Below are 23,124 nucleotides of genomic sequence, written 5' to 3'. Positions count from 1 at the left end.
ACTGAGGCCCTCTGGACTTCTGCCCTCTGGGTCTGCATTGTTTTATCCTCGTTTCCAGAGGCGTTTCCGGCTGACCGGCGTGTATAGCCGGCACGCATCAGCTCCACTGTGCCCTTTGGTAGCAGATCTGCAGCAGTTGACCTGGGAATAACTTCAATACAATACTGAGAGTTTCAGAACGGTCAACAACAACAACCACAACCACCAGCTTAAAGTGAATGTTCAGCCCCGTACACACAATAATATATCCCACCCTTTGTTTGTCAAATATAACAATGCAACGATTAGCCATAACATTAGAACCGCTGCCAGGTGAAGTGAAAAACACTGACGACCTGCTTCCAGAAGGCTGGCTGAGGTGTTGATGCAGTCTGCTGTAACATCTTGGTGGTGGCAGATGCCACCCAGAAGGGTTACGATGGTCAGATTTGTTGAGGGGGCACAAGGGGGACCTACTTCGTATTAGGCAGGTGGTACTAATGTTATGGCTGATCAGGGTATATTCAAATTTCCAGTTTCCAATTTGAGTTTCCAGATGGTCAGGATTACGGCGAGTTGGAGAACCTATATTTATATAAAAACCTATATTTATTTATGTATTTATTTATTTATTATTTTAAAAAATCATTTATTTTAAATCTGCCCCAAATTTTGTACCAGTTCTTTTTGTAACCATTACCTGCTTGTTTAACCTGTAAAGTCTGATTGATCTACTTTTTAAAAATTGTCTGCTGCAGTTGCCTTACTTCATGAACGAGCTGACCCTGACCGAGTTGGACATGGGCGTGAGCACTCCCCGAATCCTGTGCGCCTCTCAGCCCTCAGTGGATCACCAAGGTGAGTCGGTGAAAGGGTTTTTTTATATCCTGCTGTGAACAGCGAGACAGCATTTCCCCAGCTAGGTTTTACACAGTGTAATGTGTGTGTGTGTGTGGGGGAGGGCAGTTGTGGTCTAATACTGAAATCAAGACCACCTGATTTAATAAGCCAGGGTCCATGGGTTAGATTTTAGCTTTTAGCACTGTTTAGCTCAGCTAGGACTCCCCCAATCACCTGCAATGCTTCCAACATGAGGAGGATGGTGAGGACAAGCACATGCTTTCTCCGATACATGTAAAGTCAGTCACTGCCCCTTTTTTTGAACAGCATCACTAGGCAGCCAATGCGCTCGGGGAAAAGTGCCTGAGCCAATAGCCACCAGTCACCTGTGCCGGCCAGCATCACGACAGCAGTGATGAGGGGAGCATGGCCAGTTGTGCTCTCTCCGTCTCCGGCTGCTGATGGCTGAGATGCAGAGCCATCATGCTCTTTGCGCCCGACCTCTCATCACTGCTTCTCCCAGTGAGTGATATTTCCCTGCCTGCGTCAACCCACAACCTGCTGGATGTTTGCCCGCTATGACCGCGGTGCTGAAAATGAAATCCCACCCTCTTGTTATTGTGTGGATTGTCCAGGACCCACAGATACTTGCGCATTGTGCAGGCCTCTACTTGCAGCTGTCGGTCATACGTGGGCTTTTTTAACCCCTAATTGTGGTTCCATTGCATATTTGTCAGTGTGAACGCAGAGAAGCCCAGGATTAAATCTAGGGAGCTACCGCATATAAACACACCCTGATACACACACTTTCTCACACACACACACACACATATTATGAAACAGTCTGTTGTATCAGCCCACTGTGGCGCGTGGTCTGTTGTGTTGGCATTGTCTTGTGACCTCTCTCTGGCCTCTGACTAATACAATTGCTAAACCACATCTCAGTGTGACTGCTCAGCTCAGCTCTGCTCAGCTCAGCTCAGATACGTTGAGGCGTTTAGGGGAAGTCGAGAGAATGAGGCCGTATCAGTGGCGGTTGCAGACATGAGGCCAGGAGACAAAACACACTTCAGCTTTTATTGAATTGCGCTGTCATGGTGAACCGCAGCAAAACAAGAGACGAAGAGTTAAAGAAGGAGAGCTCAGCGGAACATCAGGGACCGATTTCCTGAAGTGTCCCTCTCAGGTGGGGCTCTTTCACAGGATCAGAGACACTAAAACTTAGAGGTTTAAACTGTTAAGACTGTGCTGTAGATAAATCTTTGCTCTGGTCATTAGGGGGTGAACATATTGAGGTCTCTAGTGGCATCTGGATCCAAGTATTGCTTAGCTGCAGAGTTCAGAGAGAGCAGAGAAGGAAGGAAGGGGGGAGGGAGGGAGGGACAGGGGATCTGTAGGGAGGGACAGGGGATCTGTGGCTCGCAGATAGTTGGACAAACTGATAGCTAGAGGAGTAGATGGACAGATGAATAGGTAGAAAGACTTTCACTGGTCAGCGAATACAAAAATAAATGCATCGATTAGATATATGAACAGACTGATCTGGAGAGAGATGAATGAATGAATGGATGGATGGATGGAGGATAGATGAAAGATATGTAGAGAGAGCAATTATGAGATGGACAGATTGACGGGCATATGGATAAATGCCTGAAAAGATCCGTCCATAGACGGGCAGATTGACGGATGGATGGAAGAATGGAGAGAAATATTGATAAATGGATAGAGTGAAAAGCAAATAGATAGATGTATGGGTGGACATATGGTTAGATAGATTGATAGATGGGTAGATAGATGAATGGATAGATGGACAGATTGACAGGCATTTGGATGGAAGGGTGGATTGACCGGCATATGGAGGGATGGATGTTTGGATGGTTGGTTAGATATATTGACCGATGGATGGAAAGATTGATCGATGGGTTGATTGACAGGAACATAGATGCTCAGATTGATGAATGGGTAGATGGACAGATGCATAGATCAATGCTATGATGGATAGATTGATGGACAGATTAACGGATTGATGGATGGACAAGCAAATAGGTGTATAGATGTATGGGTGGTCACATGGTTAGATAAATTGATAGAAAGAAGATAAGTGGGTAGATAGATTGACAGATGGATGGGTCGATGATAAAAGATTGATAGATGGATAGATTGACAGACATATGGATTGAAGGGTGGGTTGACCGGCATATGGAGAGATGGATGGTTGGTTAGATATATTAAAAGATTGATAGATGGGTAGATTCACAGGTATATAGATGCACAGATTGATGAATGAATAGATGGACAGGTGGATAGATAGATGCTATGATGGACAGATTGACAGGCAAATGGATAGGTGGATGGATTGATGATTAGATAGATTGACAGATGACTGGATAGATCACTATTGCTAAACTACTGGTAACATGCGCTGGTTATTTGTACTGGTTGGGCTGTGGTGAACATCTCCCCTTGACTCCTCAGCCCTCTAGTGGCCACATGCGGGCACTGTGCAAGCCTACTAGATGACATCATAGGTAGTGCAGATAGTAACAAAACACTGCTCAAAGCTGGATATGAAAGCTATCAGCTCACACACAGCCACACACTCCCTGCTGACACGGACCCCCCTCCGTTCACCACCCGGATCAGCAAGCACCATCCAGCTTTAGCCCCCCCCCTTTTTCTATGACTTCTGGGATAATTCATTTCTCCCTCTTGCTCTCTTGCTCATGCTCTGTCCTCTGTTAGCTGTAGTGAAAGTTAATCCCCCCCCCCCCAGCCCCCCGCAGTGCTCAGACTCATTTGGTGGTCCGTCAGTGGAGAAGCCCCCTCAGCAGGGGCACGAAAGGGGACAGAGGGAGCTTGGAAATAATGAGGAAATAAGAGACGACCCAGAGGGCACCTTCAGGAGACGTCAGGCGTGCTGGAATTTCAGTTATTTGGTCTTACTGGTTATTTAGTAATAATAGGAGTATTTCTGATCCTCTTCCAGTGTTATTTGATGTCATTTCTTCAAAATAAAGCTATGACACAGGGGGCGCGCTTCAGGGTTCAACCCCTAAGCACTGGAGGTGCCAGAAACGTTTATATTTTAGGATGCATCCAAAATGTAAATGCTCATTTTGCAGAATTCTACACGCAGGACTTGCTGAGACATGCAGTGAGATGCTTGTCCCATCTAGTGTAGTCACGGTGACTGAGCGAACCCCACACTTCCCCAAATAAAGGTGCTACCAAGGGTTCAATGAGTGATTGCATAACTCTTGGGTAGGGGTGGGCAATTCTGGTCCTGGAGGTCTGGATACCTGCACAAGCACACCTGAGACACCGGGTCTTTGGGCCCAGTTCTGACAGTACTTCTCCACTAGACCCCAAATTCTGCTGAAGTTCCTTTTTGGTGGTGGTTGGGGAGGGAGCCCTAAGTCGTCTGTATAGAGGGGGGTGCCATATTGCTCCAGTACCATCTTTAAGGCATACTGACACTGCTGTAATGATGTCATAGACTGTCCTACCCCTTTATTAGGGTGTGTGGATTGTGAATATGGTCACATGTTTGATTATTCTCTCTCCCTTCTCCCAGGTCTGTGGTTTGATCTGGAGATTTCCTATAAAGGCTCCTTCCTCATGACTCTGGAGACCAAGATGAACCTGTCCCGCTTGGGCAAGGAAGGAGAGGGTCTTGGAGATTTTGGAAAAGAAGGGTAAGGCAGACTAGAGCTGGGCAATATGACAATATTTTAGCGTATCGTGATACACAGCATGCTTCTCTAATCATATGGAGGAGACTGTTAGTGTTAATGAACACTGATCAGCTGCAGGTTTCATTACTAACAGTGTAATTAGACTGGGTTCATTAGATGAAGAGCAGCAGATGTTATAGAGTAGAAATCACTGTATTCAGTACAGAGAGGATCTGAATAGTAGTTTAGGAGAATCTGATACTGATGTTTTTAGTCTGTGATTACACACATGTATCGTGGAAAATATTGTGTATCACAAAAAACTCTTTAAATATCGTGATATAGTATTTTTTTTATCATATCGTCCAGCCCTACAGCAGACACACACAAACACAGAGCTTAAACAAGGCCAGATTAACTGGCTGGGCCTGCACTGTTGGCTCATACCTGATTTAGGTGTCTATTGGTGTACATATTGGACAGCAAACATGTGACTTTTTTTAGGGGGAAGGAGATGATTTTATTTATTTATTTATTTACTTATTAATTTTTCTGTTTCCTTTCAGAACTGTTGCTTTAATTGTGTGTTTTGCAGAAATCTGAGCCTAATTAGTGTTTTACTATGGTGTAATAATCACTCTTCTGCTTTGTCTCCTGCTTTCCCTCTTTCTTTGTCTCGGTGAGTAACTCTGCATCTCGCCTGGACAACTTCTTAGCGAGGCTTCGTTAGATCGGGAGCCTGTTGAGTGTGGACTGTCTTTTAAAGGGGAGCAGAAAAAAAGACACTTTGATTAAAAAAATTAAAAAAAATGTTTTTACATTTGTATAATTTCATTTTGGTGAACCGCAGCTCTGTTACCCTTTTAAAACAGCAGTCGTGCATGTTATTGTTTGTTATTCTGTTCATTACCCTCTCCCTTATGAGGATTAGCCTGTAATCCTGTGGGCCAAGGTCCAATCCAAGCAGAAAACAATGGAAATGACAGCACAGTTCTAAAAGAAAAAACAAACAATGAACAAAAAAACGGATTAAATCAAAGAAAAGGAGCAAAGAAAGAGGCAGATTGAGGCCAGTCTCGGATACGTCCAACCGTTATTTCCCCTTTTAGCTCTAAATTACACTGGTTCCATCAGATTAGTCTGGACAGCAAATGAATGTAATCTGATAAAAAAATGATATTGTGACCCGCAGAGCTCAACCATTCGTTAAAGACCCCTTTGAATGAGGTACCACTGGTCATACTGTGAATCCGAAGGCAGCTGTTTGATGTCTTTTTGAAATCATCACTGTATAAAAGAAGATACACTATATGGACAAAAGTATTGGGACGGCTGCTCATTCGTTGATTTTTCTGAAATCATGGCTAATGAAAAAAACAGTAACTGTCTCTACTGTCCAGGGAAGAAGGCTTTCTACCAGATTTTGGAGGAGCATTGCTGTGAGGATTTGATTGATTGCATTCAGCGACAAGAGCGTTAGTGAGGTCAGGATGTTTAATGATCACCACCCCACCTTATCATCCCCAACTCCCCAACTCATCCAGAATATTGGATGGGGGCCCATCCATCATTCCAAAGAACACAGTTCTTCCACTGCTCCACAGCTCAATGCTGGGGGGCTTTATACCCCCCTAGTCCACGCCTGGCATTAGGCAGCATGGTGCCAATATATGGATAGGTTGAGAGTCCTGTTCTATTGGCAGTACTTCTCGACAGGGACTAGACATTGGCATGTTTGTGTCAGCGATGGCTGCAACTCAATTCATTAGAAGGGGTGTCCACAAACATTTAGACATGTAGTGTAACTAAAAAATAAATTCTGCTCAACAGCGGCTTCTCTCTGCTGCCCCCTAGAGGCACGCTCATTATTATGCTGGCTGTTAATGCTTTAAAACGAGGGGACCGATGGCCAGTAGACAGACGCAGTGGATCATTTTCATTTGTGTGTGTTCAGTAGTTCCTGTAAACAAAGTGTGTACACGCATGTTGTGTGTGTGTGTGTGTGTGTTAGACTGCGCTGTAGAAAGCACCTGTAGTGTGATGTTTGATACTGTATTACTGAGACTCCCAGTCCAGGCCTGGAGGACTCCCAGACGGTCTGTAGGTCAGGGATCTTCTACACAAGCTGTGGAACATCAGTCTGATGAGCTGCAGATCCGGGGCTGTAGAATCCAACACATGGGAACAGTGTGGCCTCGTATGTGGACTCACTGCCGGTCTTACAGGACTGGGCTGGGATCTCCGTTTCAGGGCATAGTGGGGTAAAGTTCTCTTGGTCATGGTCCATTAAAGTGTGTGTGTGTGTGTGTTTACACTCTCTCAGGCACAGACCCCGTACTTACTGCCTGGCCGACAGTGATGAAGAATCGTCCAGTGCCGGATCCTCTGATGAAGACGATGGAGTGGAGAACATAGCTGATAAAAACCTGCCCGCCGGTGCAGAGGGGTGAGTGACGACCCTGCACACAAACTCTCTCTCTCTCTCTCTCTCTCTCTCTCTCTCTCTCTCTCTCTCTCTCTCTCTCTCTCGCGTGGTCTCTCTCTTTCTCTCTCAATCACTACTCTCTCTATTCTCTCTCACTCGCTCTCTCTGTCTCTCTCACTCGCTCTCTCTGTCTCTCGCTCCCTCTCCTCTCTCTCTAATCTCTTTCTTTATTCTCTCTCTTTCCTCTTTTTGTATTCTCTCTCTCTCTCTCTCTCTCTCTCTCTCTACTACATACATACATGAGTAGCTACATTGAACCTCTGAAGTAAGACCAGCCTCTAAAGCCTTTGATGAGTCTTTTGGATCTCCATACTGATGGAATTCTTCACCAAATATTATAATAATATTATTAGGATTGATTCTGAAAATCTAACGCAGTTGATTCAGCACTTTCAGATCGATGCACTTTTGCACCCCCTAGTGGTTTGTTTGGAAACATTACACATGAAACAGTACGCAGGGACTAAAGCACCGAGCAGCCCTTTCTGTTCAGTCACGGTCGCTGCTAATCACAGTTCTGAAAGGCCTGGTGTGCTGTGAATTCTGAATGAATTATTTATTAAATTATTAATCATCAAACAGGAAGTTCAGTTCCGCAGCCCCTGTTCTGCTCACTTTGTTAGGATGTTTAGGGTTTTTTTTTTGTGTGTGACATTTTCCTCTAAGCTCATCCAGAACGCTGTGAAAGATTGTGGTTAGTGAATTAGGTTACAGAGAGCCGCTTTCAAAACAAACGTCACGCGAAGATCTCTCCTCTCCCGAGCGGTTTCGAGAAGCCTTGCCCTAATAAAACTACCACAGCCTGCCCGACCCCAATGTTTACACGCATCTCAACTTCTCCACAGATACCCTGGAGTCCACAGGCCGAGCAAGATCATGAGATTCGTGGACAAAATAACCAAGAACAAGTACTTCCAAAAGGCTGCAGAGACGGAGTTCATTAAGAAGAAGATGGAGGAGGTGTCCAACACACCGCTCCTGCTCACCGTAGAGCTTCAGGAGTGCAAGGGAACGCTGGCCGTCAACATCCCCCCTCCCCCCACCGACAGGATATGGTACTTCATTTCAATTGGTTCATCCCTATTATTTCTGCCATTCATATACCCTTACAGACACTATATGGACAAAAGTATTGGGACACCTGCTCGTTTTTACTGTCCAGGTAAAAAAAGCCTTTCTACTAGATTTTGGAGGAGCCTTGTTGTGAGGATTTGATTGCATTTAGCAACAATAGAAATCCTCAACTCCCCTCATCCCAAAAAGATTGAATAGAGAACCATCATTCAGTTCTTCCACTGCTCCGCAGCTCGATGCTGGGGGGCTTTATACCTCTCTAGCCCACGCCTGGCATTAGGCAGCATGGTGCCAATAGGTTCATGTTTATATCCTCGAGAGACCATATATATACACACACAACCATCGTCCACCCTCTCTTTGTCCCCTAAAACAGGTGTTAATATCCTTTTAAGACTGATATATGTAAAAAATCTCTGTTCTGATTAGGTTCCCTTATTTAGCTTAACTGCATTTTGGGTCTTGTCTCGACCCCGTCACTTCTAAACACACTTCTGATGTTAATCAGCATGTGTTTGCCTCACAGTATACGTCTGCTGTGCTCATAAACCCATTTACTATTGTGTGCAAATTTGCTTGTGTGCATAAATAGCGTTATAAAAAGTTATCCCGCCACCACTAGTCAGTAGAGCCACTTCTGTGCTTTTGACGCCACCTAGTGGTGTGCTAATAACACTGCTTTTTTTCTTTTTCTTTTGTTTTTCCTCCCAGGTACGGTTTCCGCAGTCCACCTCTCCTGGAACTCAAGGCTCGGCCCAAACTGGGAGAGAGAGAGGTGACGCTTGCACATGTTACGGACTGGATAGAAAAGAAACTGGAGCGGGAGTTCCAGGTAAGGGCTCGATAAGGCCCTTTTTTACCCCGGCGATGTACCTTCTAATTTGTTTACGCTTATCAGAAGCACATTCATATTTTACTTTAATAATACTTTAATACATTTAATATTTATATTACATACAGTTTTATCTGGCAAACACACACACACTCACTCACTGCTGAAAGCACCAAAGCTTCTAGTTGTTAAACTCCTCTTAACGGATAGAGAGAGTGTGCAGTGTGATGCTTAGATGCTTTTGGGAAACACAGCCCAGATGATGGTTTACATCTTCATCAGAAGCTGAATGCTCTATATATTATACATCCAAAACAAATTATGTACATTGTATGGACAAAAGTATTGGGACACCTGAAATTCAGGTGTTTTATTCAGTCTCATTGCCACAGGTGTATAAAATCAAGCCCCTAGTCAGGCAGTCTGCCAGTCTGCCATGCAGTGGTCCTAAAGAGCTCACTGATGCATGGTTCTGTATGTAATAGGAGACACCGCTGCACCAACCTCCTCCTAGATCTTCCTCCATCAGCTGTGAGTGGTATTATTATTGAACAGTGGAAGAGTTTAGGAGGAACAGCTCACAGAGAGCAGCTCAGTCACCGAGTGTCTGTCAGACCACGTAAAGTTACAGAGCGGGGTCAGGGCCGAGTGCTGAGCTCAGAGCAGAGTGCAGAAAAGCCTCCAACTGACTCAATAACTGCAGCAGAGCTCCAGACCTGCTGCTGCTGCTGCTGGTAGAGCTGCTGTTAAAGGGGGTCCAGCTCCTTATTAATACCTATGGGTTTAGAATGTAGGTTACCTGTAGGTGTCCCAATACTTTTGTCCATATAGTGTATGTTCCAAAACACACTGTTAATTCTTCTGTCCTGCAGAAAATTCTTGTGATGCCAAACATGGATGACGTCTGGCTCCACATCATGCATTCCGCCATGGACCCTCGGTCTGATGGCACACCGACGGACAGCAAGGGGGGCACAAACGCCCCTGAGCCTGATGTTCCTCTTTCTGAGGATCTGTGAGAGACTGGACAAGTCCCAGTAATTGGCCAGGGGGCGAGCTGACGAGTTGGGTGAGAGGGAGTGGTTTGCTCCTGATGGCGCTGTTGGGGCTGCTGGCGTCTCGTTCTCTCTCTGGTGGATCTTTAAGGAGAACGCGCTTAAGAGGACACACTGCTGAAGACACGAAGACACTGCTGCTTTAATTACTTTATCAATGAAGGGTGGGATGACGAAGAAGAAGAGGTTCATTCCTGTGGAAGGAAAGGAGAAAATGTGAGGACGAAGAGCGTGGATGGAAAGTGTGGATTATGGGTTAATACTGTCAGAGAAGGTGATTGTGGGTAATGTAGTCTCAGTGGAAACTGGAAGGAAGACCAAATGCAACTATGAAGGAAGGTGTGAATATTTGATTATTTAATTTTAGCAGTCCGCATCAGGGCTGCTTCTGTGGGTAAAATGCCAGAATTGCTAGGTGTTGTGATTGCGATATGCTTTGCCATGTTTAAAAAAAAAAAAAAAAAAAAAAAAAAAAAAAAATGATGATTCATGTGCCGTGGTTACAGACTGGCCTGCACTAATCTGACCACAATAATGGACTTTTGTTGGGTTGCCTGAGTAACTTGCTTCATTAGAGCACCCACAGGATATCTTCTGGAACTGGGATTGGTCAGGATGGCCAATATTGCATTATCAATAATTAATAAACGATTAATTGTGCAGTCCTAGTATGTAGATGATCTGGTCAGGAACCTGTGATTTCTGTAAGAGTGTTCTGCAGTCCTACAGAGACGCCGTACGACCAGAATAGTGTCACACCAGTGGAGTCGAAGGTCTGACGTCTCCTTTTAAAATGAATGGTGCTTCAAATGGTTCCTTAAGCACTGCCATAGAAGAACCCCCTTTGGTACCTTTGGTTCCAAAGGTCCATGCTTATAATTGAGGAAGGTGAGTGTGAAAACGTTTAAGGGTCTAAAGAACCTTCAGTTGATGCAAGGTTCTCCACCTTCACACATTCTCTTTTAATAATGGTTCTTTATGAAACCAAAAGAGGTTCTTCTATGGCATTGTTCAACCTTTTGAAACATGTGGTTCCTTAAGCAATGCCATTGAAGAACCTCTTTGGGTTCCTTTGGTTTTAAAGACCCATGTTCATAATTGAGGAAGGTGAGTGTGAGGAACTTTTAAAGGATCTTCACTTAATGGAAGGTTCTCCACACTCAAACATTCTTTCTAAGTCATGGTTCTCCATGAAACCAAAAGTGGTTCTTCTGTGGCATCGCTCAAAGAACCCTTTGAAACACCTTTGTGTGGTTCCTTAAACGATGCCATAGAAGAACCTCTTTGGGTTCTTTTGGGTTCAAAGAACCATGTTCGTAATTGAGGAAGGTGAGTGTGAAAACTTTCAAAGGTCTAAAGAACCTTCAGTTAATGTAAGGTTCTCCACACTCACACATTCTCTTTCAATCATGGTTCTTCATGGAATCTGAAAGTGGTTCCTCCTATGGTATTGCTGAACGAACCTTTAAAAACATGTGGTTCCTCTGTTGGTTCCTTTGGTTTCAAAGAACCATGCTCCTAACTTTTTAAAGGACCTTCACTTAATGGAAGGTTCTCCACACTTACACATTCTCATGGTTCTCCAGGAAACCAAAAGCTATTCTTCTATGGCATCTCTCCAAGAACCTATTGTAGCACCTTTATTGTGAAGACTGTGGAGACAGAGAAACGATGCTGTTCGCCTGACTGTGTGGTTGCTGTTGTTCTGAGATCAGCTCAGCTATGTGATTAGAAGATGGTTCTTAGGAAGACGGTTCCTCCTGGCTGATCCTCAGCCTACAGCCATATACTGTGCCTGAACACTCCGGAAAGAAAGCGGTCTATGCCGGACGTGTGCTTGTGCTGTGTGGTAGATTGTAATTGTGTCCTGCATGATATGACAGTAGTGTCACAACACAAATATATTGTCACTGTCATGCAAAACCTCGTATCTCCAAAATGACGACTTTACAGGAGAAGGAAAAAACCTTTTTCACCTTCAGTGGAAGGATGATTTAGTTCCAAGTCCAATTTTGGAGCATTTCTATTGGCCCATTCATCATTCAGTTTGGACACAGTGTAAAGAATAACTGCCAGATTCACATTGTGTCAAAAAATAAAAAAACGGCTAAAATGGTGATATAAGGTTTTCGTCCGACAGCGAAGATGCGCTACTTTCTTCTGTCTGTGTCTGTATCACGCGTCTCACCTATGCATCAGTCAGTGGTTTACGTTGCAAAAGCCCTGTTAGCTGCTTCCTAGATGAGATTATTAATAGTGTGAGAATTTTGTCTTTATGTCCAATGTCCTGTTAATCCACAGGGTAGAACCTTTATTTATTTCCCCCGATGATAATCCTAGCGATGCTATGTGGCTTATTATTGGGCTTCATGTTCGTGATTGCTACGTACACAATCACATTGCTAAGCTTATTACCGAAATGAAAGCTTGGCTTATGGCTAATTCAAGGTAACATTGAACACTCATGAAGTTTATGTGGTTTTTCTATTGATGAACCCTGATCTAACACTACATGAAGATTTATATGAACCCAGTGGAAGTGTTGTTCAGTAGTGTAGAGTAGAAGTGCACACTGCCTATAGGCCTTGGGTTCGAGTGCCCCAGCCATGTCCAGAGAACAGAACTGGCAGGGGTGGTCATGTGAAGGAGCTGAGCACACTGCTTTTGGGATGGTAATGTGCATATATATTGAAGGTAGATGGGGCAAAAAAAAAAAGGTTCTTTGAGTGATGCCACCTTTCTTTTGAGCTTCACCAGCTTTTAAAGGTCTTTTTTTATGGAATCACTCAGAGAACCCCCTTGGTAGCATCTTTAGTTACTTATAAGAGTGTAGAGCTCTAAAAAGTTCTCAGTTCTGCAACACTGCACTGTGTCATTCCCATACAAATGCATTATTATAATCACTGGGACACTGGGTGGGGAGTGTGGGGTGAGCTTTACCAGCTTTACTGTCTGAGAGCGTATGCAGATATTTATACAATACTAAATGGTACCAGATATGTACGGTAGGGTCTGGTTTATAATGAATGTATTTTTTTTTTCTTGTGTGTGTCTCTGTATGGCCGTCTGCATTCTAGCGTATGCCTTTTATTGTGCTATAGAGTTTATTATTTGATACAAATTACAAATCTATATGAATATATCTCAGATAATAACATAATATATATGAAATTGAGTATACATATATTATTTTGGTGGTAACTTTTCTGCTAAATATGATGGGTTGATTGTATATGAAGCCATTTTGCCTAATATATGCTTATGCTTTAAAAATGTATGACATTCCCAGTCTGGCCTGCTTTAGCCAAGCTGGATCAGCTTGTAAATCTTTTTTTTTATATATTTTATTTTTTAATTATTATTATTTGTTTAAATGCACTATTTCTTTCCTAAGTCAGCCTTGTAAGGGTTTGGCTTTCCCCACATCACTATGGCACAGTAAGTCACAAAAAATACTAGAGCACCATCCACTCTCTAAAGCACTTTATTTTGCGTATGGTAAATACCCAGTCCAAGTGCCCAGTATTTAATAGCTAAATGTGTGGCGATTATTACAGTCATTTATGTCTGGTCCAAATTTCCGTAAGGGTCTGTACGTGGGTCCCCACTTCAGTTCAGTCAGTTAAGTATGAGCTACCAGGTATGTACAGCAGTAGTTAGCTGTTCATTTCTATGTACTTACAAGTTTACCGTGCAAAGCATGCACCAAGTGTTACTTGTAAATACTACACATTTACTACGGGGAATTAATAGTATTTTTTCCTAATAAGTGCGCTAATGGACCACCCAGCCAATCGTCTTAGTCGCACAAATAAACTTTGTGCAAAATCTAAAAAATCTCCAAAATGGCAAATTTACAAAAGATGGGAATTCTCTCTCAATGTAAACAGATTTTAATCCATGTAGGGCTGGGCGATATGGTAAAAATACTAGATCACGATATTTAAAGACTTTTTATATGCAATATTTACAATACATGTGTGTAATCACAGACTTAAAAACATCAGTATCAGATTCTTATAAACTACTATTCAGATCCTCTCTGTACTGAATACAGTGATTTATACTCTATAACATCTGCTGCTCTTCATCTAATGAACCCAGTCTAATTACACTGTTAGTAATGAAACCTGCAGCTGATCAGTGTTCATTAACACTAACAGTCTCCTCCATATGCTTAGAGAAGCGTATTTTTATCACCATAACAAAATTGATCACGATACGATAAAATATTGTCATGTTGCCCAGCTCTAACTCCAAGTCATTTTGGAGCATTTCTATTGGTCCGTCCATCAGGAAATTCTGAAACAACATAAAGAACAACTGCGAGATTCACATTATGTCCAAAAGTGAAAAACAGCAAAAATGGAAACACAAGATTTGAGGGCTTTTGAGTGTTTTAAGTAATGGAAGTCTGTGGGACACAGTATCTGTAGTCAGTGTCTGCTGGTTTTCCACATTAAAACGAGATTAAAAAATTAGCATGATTTGGCTAATCAGTAGTGAGGAATTGTGTACGTTTTAATAAATATCCAACATGTGCAGCATTCTTACAGACCATTACTTTATCTTTACCTTCTGTGAAAACGTCCACTGATATTTACCATACTGTAAAATCAAGGTGTACTGGGTTTTCTTCTGTCCTGCATCTATGCTAACATTGCGCTCCAGTGTTTTTAGCTTAGCTTGGCAGTCGCAGGCCTGAAAATGAGACGTACTGTCAAGTAATACTGTGATCTTTTGTATTTCTCATGAACATACGCTGAAATACTCTCTCTCTCTCTCTCTCTCTCTCTCTATATATATATATATATATATATATATATATATATATATATACACACACACACACACACACTAAAAGCTTTGACTACTGATAGCTGTTAGCTTTGCCACTCTTGAGGCGCTTTCGCTTCTGTAAACTGAATTCCTGTGTTTCTATGCTAAATTTTGTTGAAGCTTGTTTACAGGGAGAACGTGTTTTCTACCTTGGATTTCTCTCATTCAGAGTCTTTTTTTTATTGTTATTATTATTATTATTATTCCTTACTTTCTGGATTGTTACTTGATTTGATATTATGATCCTTTAATCAGCAGTGAACGTAATCTCGAGTACGTTTGCTAACTTGCAGTTGAACCTGATTTCTTCGGCCTTAACGGAGCTGTCTGTAAGGATTGTGAACAGCGTGTTTCTAACGAATCGTTTCCCTGAATGACGGATAGAAGGAAATGTAGTGAAGATGTTTCTTTTGAGATAATTCCTCATTGTATTGTGAGTTTTATGACTGGATTATGAAAATCTGTGTGCTAATAAGTGCTTGAAAGTGCTGATAAGTGTGCCACGCTGTGTAAAAAAAAAAAAAATCAAGACAGTGTTATTGTGAGATTTTTTTTTTCCAGCACACACACACACACACACACACGCACACAAATATATATATCAATGCCTTTTCATATCTGAATTCCCAAGTGTTGCAAAAATGCCAGCTTGTTTTTGCTGACCTTGCTTATTTGATATGTCCTTTTTTTTGTTGTTTGTTTCACTGAAGTTTCACTGGCTTTGTAGGCTACGTTTCTGGGTTAATATGTTAACCTGTATTGCTTTGTAATTTTTTCTTAAGTAATTGAAATAAAGATTTTTCATATTGGTTGGTGTTGAGATGTTTTGTTGAACAGATGAACTAACTCTACAGCCCTGTTTAGAGGCCTTGAGACGTATCTCACCTTCTGTTACTAGCCTAACACACTCACACACTTGTCTTGGCCCTGTGGAGAAGAAGTACTGCCAATAGAATAGGACTCTCTGGAGCAGATAAATAAACATGAACTAATTGGCACCATGCTGCCTAATGCCAGGCGTGGGCTATAGAGGGTTATAAAGCCCCCCAGCAGCATTGAGCTGTGGAGCTGTGGAAGAACTGTGTTCTCTGGTCCGGCCAATACTTTTGGAATACATTGAGGAGTTGGGGGTGGTGATCATTCAACATCCTGACCTCACTAACACTCTTGTCGCTGTATGCAATCAAATCCTCACATCAATGCCCTGGACGGTAGAGACTCCAACAAAAGCAGCAAGTTCCTTCTAACAAGCAGGTGTCCCGATACTTTCGTCCATATCATGTACATGGCCATTGGTAGCTCTATGGTAAGAATGCTGGCTCATTTGCATCACAAGGTTGTGGGTTCGATGCCCAGGTCCATGCTGTGCGTTGTAGCATGGCTGACCCTACGTCCTGAGTCGGACCCTGGCTTTCCAAGCTGGGATATGTGAAGACAAGAAGTGCATTGTACTGTACAAGTATCTAGAACAATCAAGACACCACATTTATCATCACATCTATGTGTACAGGAATTAGTACTGGCCTGCATTGCAGTGAGTGAACGGCGCTTGTTATTGTAGTTGCACCACGTAGCCGGCAGATGGCGCGCTATACACGACCTCGTTCCGCCTCGTTATCGTTGTTGTTTATTTTCCGCGGCCTCTTGAGACATTTCATTTACATGTGAAATTATAACCAGTCTGAGATCATTGATAATCTCCATAGAAACGATAATAGAACGATAGGTATTTCAATAGCGACTCATTCATTCATATGCACCTTTTATTTTTAAGAAATCCTATTTGCATGTTTACTTTTTTTTTTAATCCTCATAAATGTTTGTTTACTTTCTTAATAAAGTCTAAAAGCATTAAAATAGATGTATAGTGAATGTGTGTCCATTGCAGAAGCTAGAGAACGATTGAGCTCGAGCCCCCACTTCACTGGCAGCCCGTTAGCTCCTCTGTGTGAAGGGGGGAAAACGTGGTTTCCTGCCCCTCGTGCTTACACACACACACACACACACCCCGTCAGAGAGAGAGAGAGAGAGAGAGAGACAGAGGGAGGGAGTGAAAGCTCTCGCTTCACACAACCACTTAAACTGCAGACCAAGAAAGTCTCGCGAACGCGCAAAACGCTTAAAAAGGCAAGAAAGCGACTAAACAGGCACGAAGCGGTTCGCGCGACGTGTTTTTAAAAACACAAAAAGGCTCGCGCCCGGTACCGTTGCTGCCGAACCGCTGGCCGTTGAAGGGACCGAGAAAAGGACGAACTCGTCTCGGTACCGCAGAGGATGATCCAACGACCGAGACCGAGCTCGTGACCGTGAGCAGCTTGTGCAGCGGGGAACTTTGGCGCGTTTTTTTAAAATTTAAATCCCAACGTTCGATTTCTGGCGCTAACGTCCAGCTGCCGTCTCTAACGTTCGCTCCGTTACCAACCGTTTACCGCCTCACGCCTCTACCGCCTCACGCCCCGACATGTTTTTTACCCCTTATTATTTTACTCAGCCGAAGCCCGAGTCGCGAATAAGCTCCGAAACATTGCAGAGAGGTCGATAATCTGTCGTTAAAGTCCGTATCTTTGAAACTGGGATTTGTTTTGTACGTTGTCTGAAAGCCTGAGGTAAGTTCGCTGAACTGGGTCCATCCGAGTTCCTCCTGACGAGCTAAAAGTTGGAAGTGCTGCTGAAGTTTCCCGTTTTTCCTTCTCTCAGTCGTGTTTCTAGGCTTTATCGGACTTGGGAATTGTCGTTCCGAGGTTTTGCAGCTCCCTGCTGGTTCACAGACGCACGGCGAGGATCATGCTGATGAAGGAGTACCGGATATGCATGCCCCTGACGGTGGAGGAGGTAAGCTAGCTAACCAAGCCTGGCTGCAGCTGGGAAGCATCCTTCAGGGAAACCACTGGAAATGTGAACCCCTGAAACCCTTTAAATATCTAATAGCCATAAAACTCTAGCTGTTCAAAACTGAGGTGTTTATTCTGTATTCTCACATATCTGACCTTCTTATTATTAACATATCCACATATAATATTTAAATAAAATAGGACTTTTATTTTGTATTATATTATATTTGCTTTGTTTTTTGTTTTTTATTGTTATGCTTTTATTGTTATTGTCAAACTCCAACATATTAGCTAGCTGTGTCCAAAAAAAAACAGTGCCCCTGACCTGTTCCTACCTGCGAAAATGTAGCTCACTAGATTTCCGGACCCCTGGGGTGCGTCTCAATTGCATACTAATGAGCTAGTGTTACTAACTAGTGTTTGAGTATGTAGCTAGCTAGTATAGAGAAGTGTCCAAATTAAGTATGCTCAGAAATCGACAACGCCTACTTGAAAACGGTTGGTTTTGAGGATGCTTTCGATGGACACTGTTGTCCCACAATGCAGTTAGAAACAGCGTGAGGAGCTACTCGCATCCTAAAATGTATAAAATCGCACTGTTAAGATTACTTTATAGTGTACACCTCATAGTATAAGTGTGCAGTGCTCAATTGGGAAGCACCCCTCTCACATGAGTGTGGGGTCAATGCCGTTAAGAGAAGATGCCGCCATCGTCCCTTGGTTTTTCTCCGAGAAGTTGAGCTCAAATCATATATCCAAACAGTGCAATGGATTATGGGTATCCCGTGTCCAGTAGGGTACATAGTTAGTACACTGATTTTTGTAATCAGTTAGGTACCGCTAGCGTGCTGAACTTTTACGCACTATATTTTACGTTTCCAGACACCCTACAAATAGGTGGAACCCCAAAGTAGTGAACAGGGCACGGTTTGGGACACAACCTGTATGTATTATTCTATAGCAATCAGTGTACTCCAGTGTGGCAGATCTCATAAACACTAATCACTTGGTTTTGAAGGGTTAAACACTCACTGTTTTCAGCTAATAGTGGGCTTGTTTACAGGGTAATTAAGTCATGTTTAACCCTTATACTTGCTTATTGTGTGTAATAACACGACTATTGTATGTATCATCATGTCAACCTTGTAGGACAAGGTTTTAGAGCTATACGCATGTCTAAAACATCTAGCAATAACAGTGTAGTTAATGTTAGTCATGTATGCAGTGGATTAAATAGATTAAGAATCAAATTGATCGGCAACGAGGGTATAAATAATGCTGTAAGTGAATAGCATAGTCAGTACAGATGATATAGCCAACACTGCTGTTTATGTTTCTTAACAGTATGCTCTGCTGTCAAGTCTGACTATGGAGCACACCAGGGCTGTAACACTGCTGTCGGTCTATTGCTATTGTTGAATAAGCAGATTTTCACATTTCACAAGGACATTTTTCACACAGCCATCTGTTTCTGCATAATTCTACATGTGCAAATACTTAAATATGTAAATGACGTCAAAATAGAGGAATTTTAAAGCATCAGCAGCTGCCAGTTTCAAAGTTTTGGAAAGGACAAGGATGTTCTAGATCTCACTAGAAACAAGAAACAAGCGTGACCTAATATGGAAGGATGTTTTCAGTATTAGGAGTGAATAAAAACGAAAGACAAATAACTCTGGAAGTTGCATCTTGCTGTGCTCAAGCAAGAAGTCTCCTATCACCACTTCTCGGCCTGCTGACTCCAACGCCCCTGTTACGCATGCCTTTCATTATGTCTTGGATTTTCGCTTGCCATGCTCTGTGTCTTTTCCTATTTGAGCTTCGGCCGTCTCTGTGGCGATGACTGCCGGCGCTGGATAAACCCTTATCATGATGGCACACATTGAGCCAGTGACCATGATGCCACGAGAGGTCACTTCCTGCCACATAGAGAGAGGATATGGGAGTCAACACTCGTAGGAGGGGTGGGCATGCTCATTTTTAGGACAATCATAGAACAAGGAAACAGTGAAGGTACTGCTTTAAAGTAAACTATATGTATCCAGACACTTGTGAAATTCTGCTGAACCCATTGCTGAAACAAATGCACAGCTTGAATCATTTCCATGGAGAGATTTGGCAGTGGAGTCAGACTTTCTGGAGTAGGCTGGAGTAGATCCTAAGGCCACTCTGATACCCCGTGCCAAGTGTCGACTAGAGGGATGGATCTATAAAGCCTCCCAGCGTTGGGCTGTGCAGCACTCAGCTGTGTTCTGTGAGGTGATGGAGGCAGTTGGACTGTGTTCTGCGAGCTGATAGAGCCCCATCCAGTACCTTTAGGCTTAGGTAGACTGGGTCCACCACCTTGAGCAGTACAGCAGTGGGACTGTGTTCTGCGAGGTGATGGAGCCCCATCCAGTACCTTTAGGATGAGGTAGACTGGGGCTGTGCAGCAGTGGAAATGTTTTGTGAAGAGATGGAGGAGCTCCATCTAATACCTTTGGAATGAGATGCACTTGGTCCACCACCTTGAGCAGTGCAACAGTGGGACTGTACTCTGTGAGGTGATGGAGCCCCATCCAATACCTTTAGGATGAGGTAGGTTTGAGACTGGGTCCACCACCTTGAGCTGTGAAGCAGTGGAACTTCTGGAGCACCATTCAGTACCTATTGGATGAAGTGGAGTGGTTCTAGAGCCATATGTGTTCAGATGTAGCTACGTATCACTTTTCTCCATGTATGGCCATTAATCATTTTGAGAACTCTTGTTTTGTGTTTATGGCTTATTCTTAAACCCAAGATCTTCTTCTGTCTTGCTGAATGGTTGTGAAATATCCCACTGTCCCACCCTGCAGCTCGAGCTGTAACATCACTGACCCATTTCTAGGGCTAGAACACACTTGGCATGTGTAGCAAGTACCACACCTGTCACTCCAGGTGAGTGATGCACCAGCGGGAGTGAGTCAGCGAGGGCCCGTTCAAGCCCTGCCCTGCTGAATCACTGCACATTCATGTTCTGCTCAAGATTCACACTTGAACTCTTGTGTTATTCACCAGGTTTCTCTGGGTTTCTCTGGCCATGTGCTGAAACATGGCCGCACTCTGACGTCTTTACCTTGGAGGGACTCGTTTATTCCTGGCACCTGAGTTTAACCCTTTCCTGGGCAGTTTGTGGGCATCCTCAAACCACCTTATGGCCATGGGATGTTCAATATGCTGCCTGGTAACAGTTCTAACAGTATACTAAACATTCTTTGACTGGAGGAAAAGTGGTGACTGTGTTCTTGTTGTTGCACAACCTGCTAATTAGCCTTGAACTGGGTGATGGAAGGACATGGGACATATGATGTTCAGTCAATGCAGTTGCCCTTTGGCTTCACCATACATCATGTCACAATGCTGTGTTACACACCTGCTGATGTGTCAGTGTGCATCGCTTGCAGGCAGTAGCTTCAGGGAAATGTGATTTACAATAGTGGAACTTAGTGGCAGTTCTGTCTGCTTGTCTGCCTGTTTATTCGTCTACCTTTTTACTAACACTATAGCGTTCTAAGAGAATTGTCAAACTGCCCCAGATTGGGTTATTCTGCCCTCTGTGATTACATAATCTGTTCTGGTGAAATGAAATCCATCTATAAAACAAAAGTTTGAGAATAACCTTCAGGCTACAGCACTTCTCTTGCTCGAGTTCCGTTTAAGCAGCAAAAAAAAAATTGGAGGATTAGTGCTGTGCTTGCGCAGTTGTTCATAATCCTCCCTAATACATGGTGTGAACAGTATTTATTGCAAAAAAAAAGAACCCAATTTCTTTCCTCTTCGTTTTTTGACATAAGCTTCCATTCTGAAGCCATCTGCGGAGCGCCGAGGTGCAACTCGCTGTGTGTATTTCTCTTATCACTGACTCGCACAGCTCCCAGATTATCAACTCTGAGCAGCGTCACAGAAAGCAAATGAGTGAAATGGTGCTTAGCATAAATCTGGAACTGTAAGTGTATCTCCAACTCTGCCGGCGTTGTAATACAAACACAATTATCAGGCCTTTACTGACAGCCTCACTTAACGCTGGGTCAGCAGGTAGCGTTCAGGCCTGACTAAGCAATAGTCACTCTGAATACAGCAGGCTTGTGATATTTTTAATATATGAAAATGTATTTTTTCAAACATCTGGACGTTTGATTGTAATGTGATCAACACAGAGAGATTGAGGTAATCTAACTAAACTCACACAACTGAAGAAATAATCACGATTTATAAAATGGAATTAATAGAAATGTAATTTTCCTGCAAGGAAACATTTCGAACTAAAATTAGAATCAGGTGCAGAACATCAGCTGCAGATGATCAGGAGTAAAAATATAGAGTCTGTCTTGTTTAAACCTCAGATGTTTAGTCTGGTCTGCTTTTCATAGTTGAAGTGAGTGGTGAAGAAGATCATGATGGCAAGATCCAAAGAGCTCTCTGAGGCCTTCAGAAAGGTTGTGGATGTAGATGAGTCTGGGAAGGGGCTTAAAAAGATCTCAGAACTATTCGGAATTAGACGTTCCACTGTCAGCTAAATCATTTACATGTGGAACAACCACCACTATGGCCTGGTCAGGTCGTCCTAGCAAGTTTAGCCCAAGAGCAGAATCACAAGATGAGTAAAGAAGTCTCCAACAATCCTAAAATGTCTTCACAGAACCTACAGACCACCAGAGACCACCAGCGCATCTACTAACTGGGTTGAGGTGCCATTGTGGGATTATTGTGGTGCTGTTTCAACAGAAGTGATCATTTGCAAGCAGGCATTTTGACTCCCAGTGTAAGTTGTGCATCCCAGTACACAGACATTGTGATTGGCATGTCTGGTTGTTTCTTCAGGCATGGCCTTGGAATTTGCATGCAGTACTCATCAAGCGTTTTCCCTGCTTCCACCTGATTCAACTCTTTGGGTATTTATTAAACCCTCCAGTGGTTGATTTAAGTGTTTACAGCAGGGGAAACACAAAAATGTGCCGGTCCCCAGAAGCCTTAATTTGCTGTGTAAGCTCTGCTTGCGGCAGTGCTTGATTTTATGGCAGACACACATCCCTGTGCAGTGTGTTTAATGCAGAGTTTGCATTTGCATGCCCTTTGGGCCATCTGCTGTTCACCCTGCTGGCAGCGGAGCATGCTGTGGTTAAAGCTCACCTCTTCGACTCCCAGAGAACTTTTCTGCCCACTTGACCAAATAAGGTCATAAGTCATGCTTCTCATGGCAGTCAGAGTTCTTCCAGGAGAATAAAGCGAGTTTAAGCGCATTATGTAAACACCGTTATAGTTTCCAAGAACCGCAGGGGAAATGTGAGATCATCTTTAGGCGCCCAAACACATCTGCACAGCTGCCTACACCCATTTCCAGATGGTATCAATGCGAATGGCTCTGATTCGATCAAGATCCCATTTGAGATGTCTTTCGGAGGTTTTGATTGGGCGAGAGAGACCATTAGCGAGGGGTGTGGACTGCGTGATATTTCCTTGATGAGTGCTCTGTGGCGACGGAGGAAAGATGTAATGC

The 23,124-nt window shown here is 43.2% G+C and overlaps 2 protein-coding genes across 4 annotated transcripts in view; both read left to right on the top strand.

Moving 5' to 3' along the window:
• LOC140559792 (testis-expressed protein 2-like) overlaps window positions 1-15,587 on the top strand; it is a 42,342-nt gene extending 26,755 nt beyond the window's left edge. For 2 of the 3 annotated variants that reach the window (XM_072683426.1, XM_072683425.1), the window contains 6 exons: window positions 738-837; window positions 4,394-4,514; window positions 6,817-6,939; window positions 7,824-8,033; window positions 8,764-8,884; window positions 9,757-15,587. In XM_072683426.1, the coding sequence (XP_072539527.1) occupies window positions 738-837; window positions 4,394-4,514; window positions 6,817-6,939; window positions 7,824-8,033; window positions 8,764-8,884; window positions 9,757-9,903 (822 nt within the window). In that variant the 3' untranslated portion in view covers window positions 9,904-15,587. The remainder of the gene's footprint in view (window positions 1-737; window positions 838-4,393; window positions 4,515-6,816; window positions 6,940-7,823; window positions 8,034-8,763; window positions 8,885-9,756) is intronic. The other variant, XM_072683427.1, reaches the window with a different exon arrangement.
• A 1,191-nt stretch (window positions 15,588-16,778) lies between these two features.
• The window catches only part of LOC140559791 (cytoplasmic phosphatidylinositol transfer protein 1-like), a 59,183-nt gene continuing 52,837 nt past the window's right edge, over window positions 16,779-23,124 (top strand). Inside the window, exons 1-2 of the mRNA XM_072683423.1 lie at window positions 16,779-17,384; window positions 17,476-17,610. Of these exons, the coding sequence (XP_072539524.1) occupies window positions 17,563-17,610 (48 nt within the window). The 5' untranslated portion in view covers window positions 16,779-17,384; window positions 17,476-17,562. The remainder of the gene's footprint in view (window positions 17,385-17,475; window positions 17,611-23,124) is intronic.

This window comes from Salminus brasiliensis, chromosome 7 (assembly GCF_030463535.1).
Source record: "Salminus brasiliensis chromosome 7, fSalBra1.hap2, whole genome shotgun sequence".
In the NCBI taxonomy this organism is placed as follows: Eukaryota; Metazoa; Chordata; class Actinopteri; order Characiformes; family Bryconidae; genus Salminus; species Salminus brasiliensis.
This window is presented reverse-complemented; position numbering and strand designations above follow the sequence as displayed.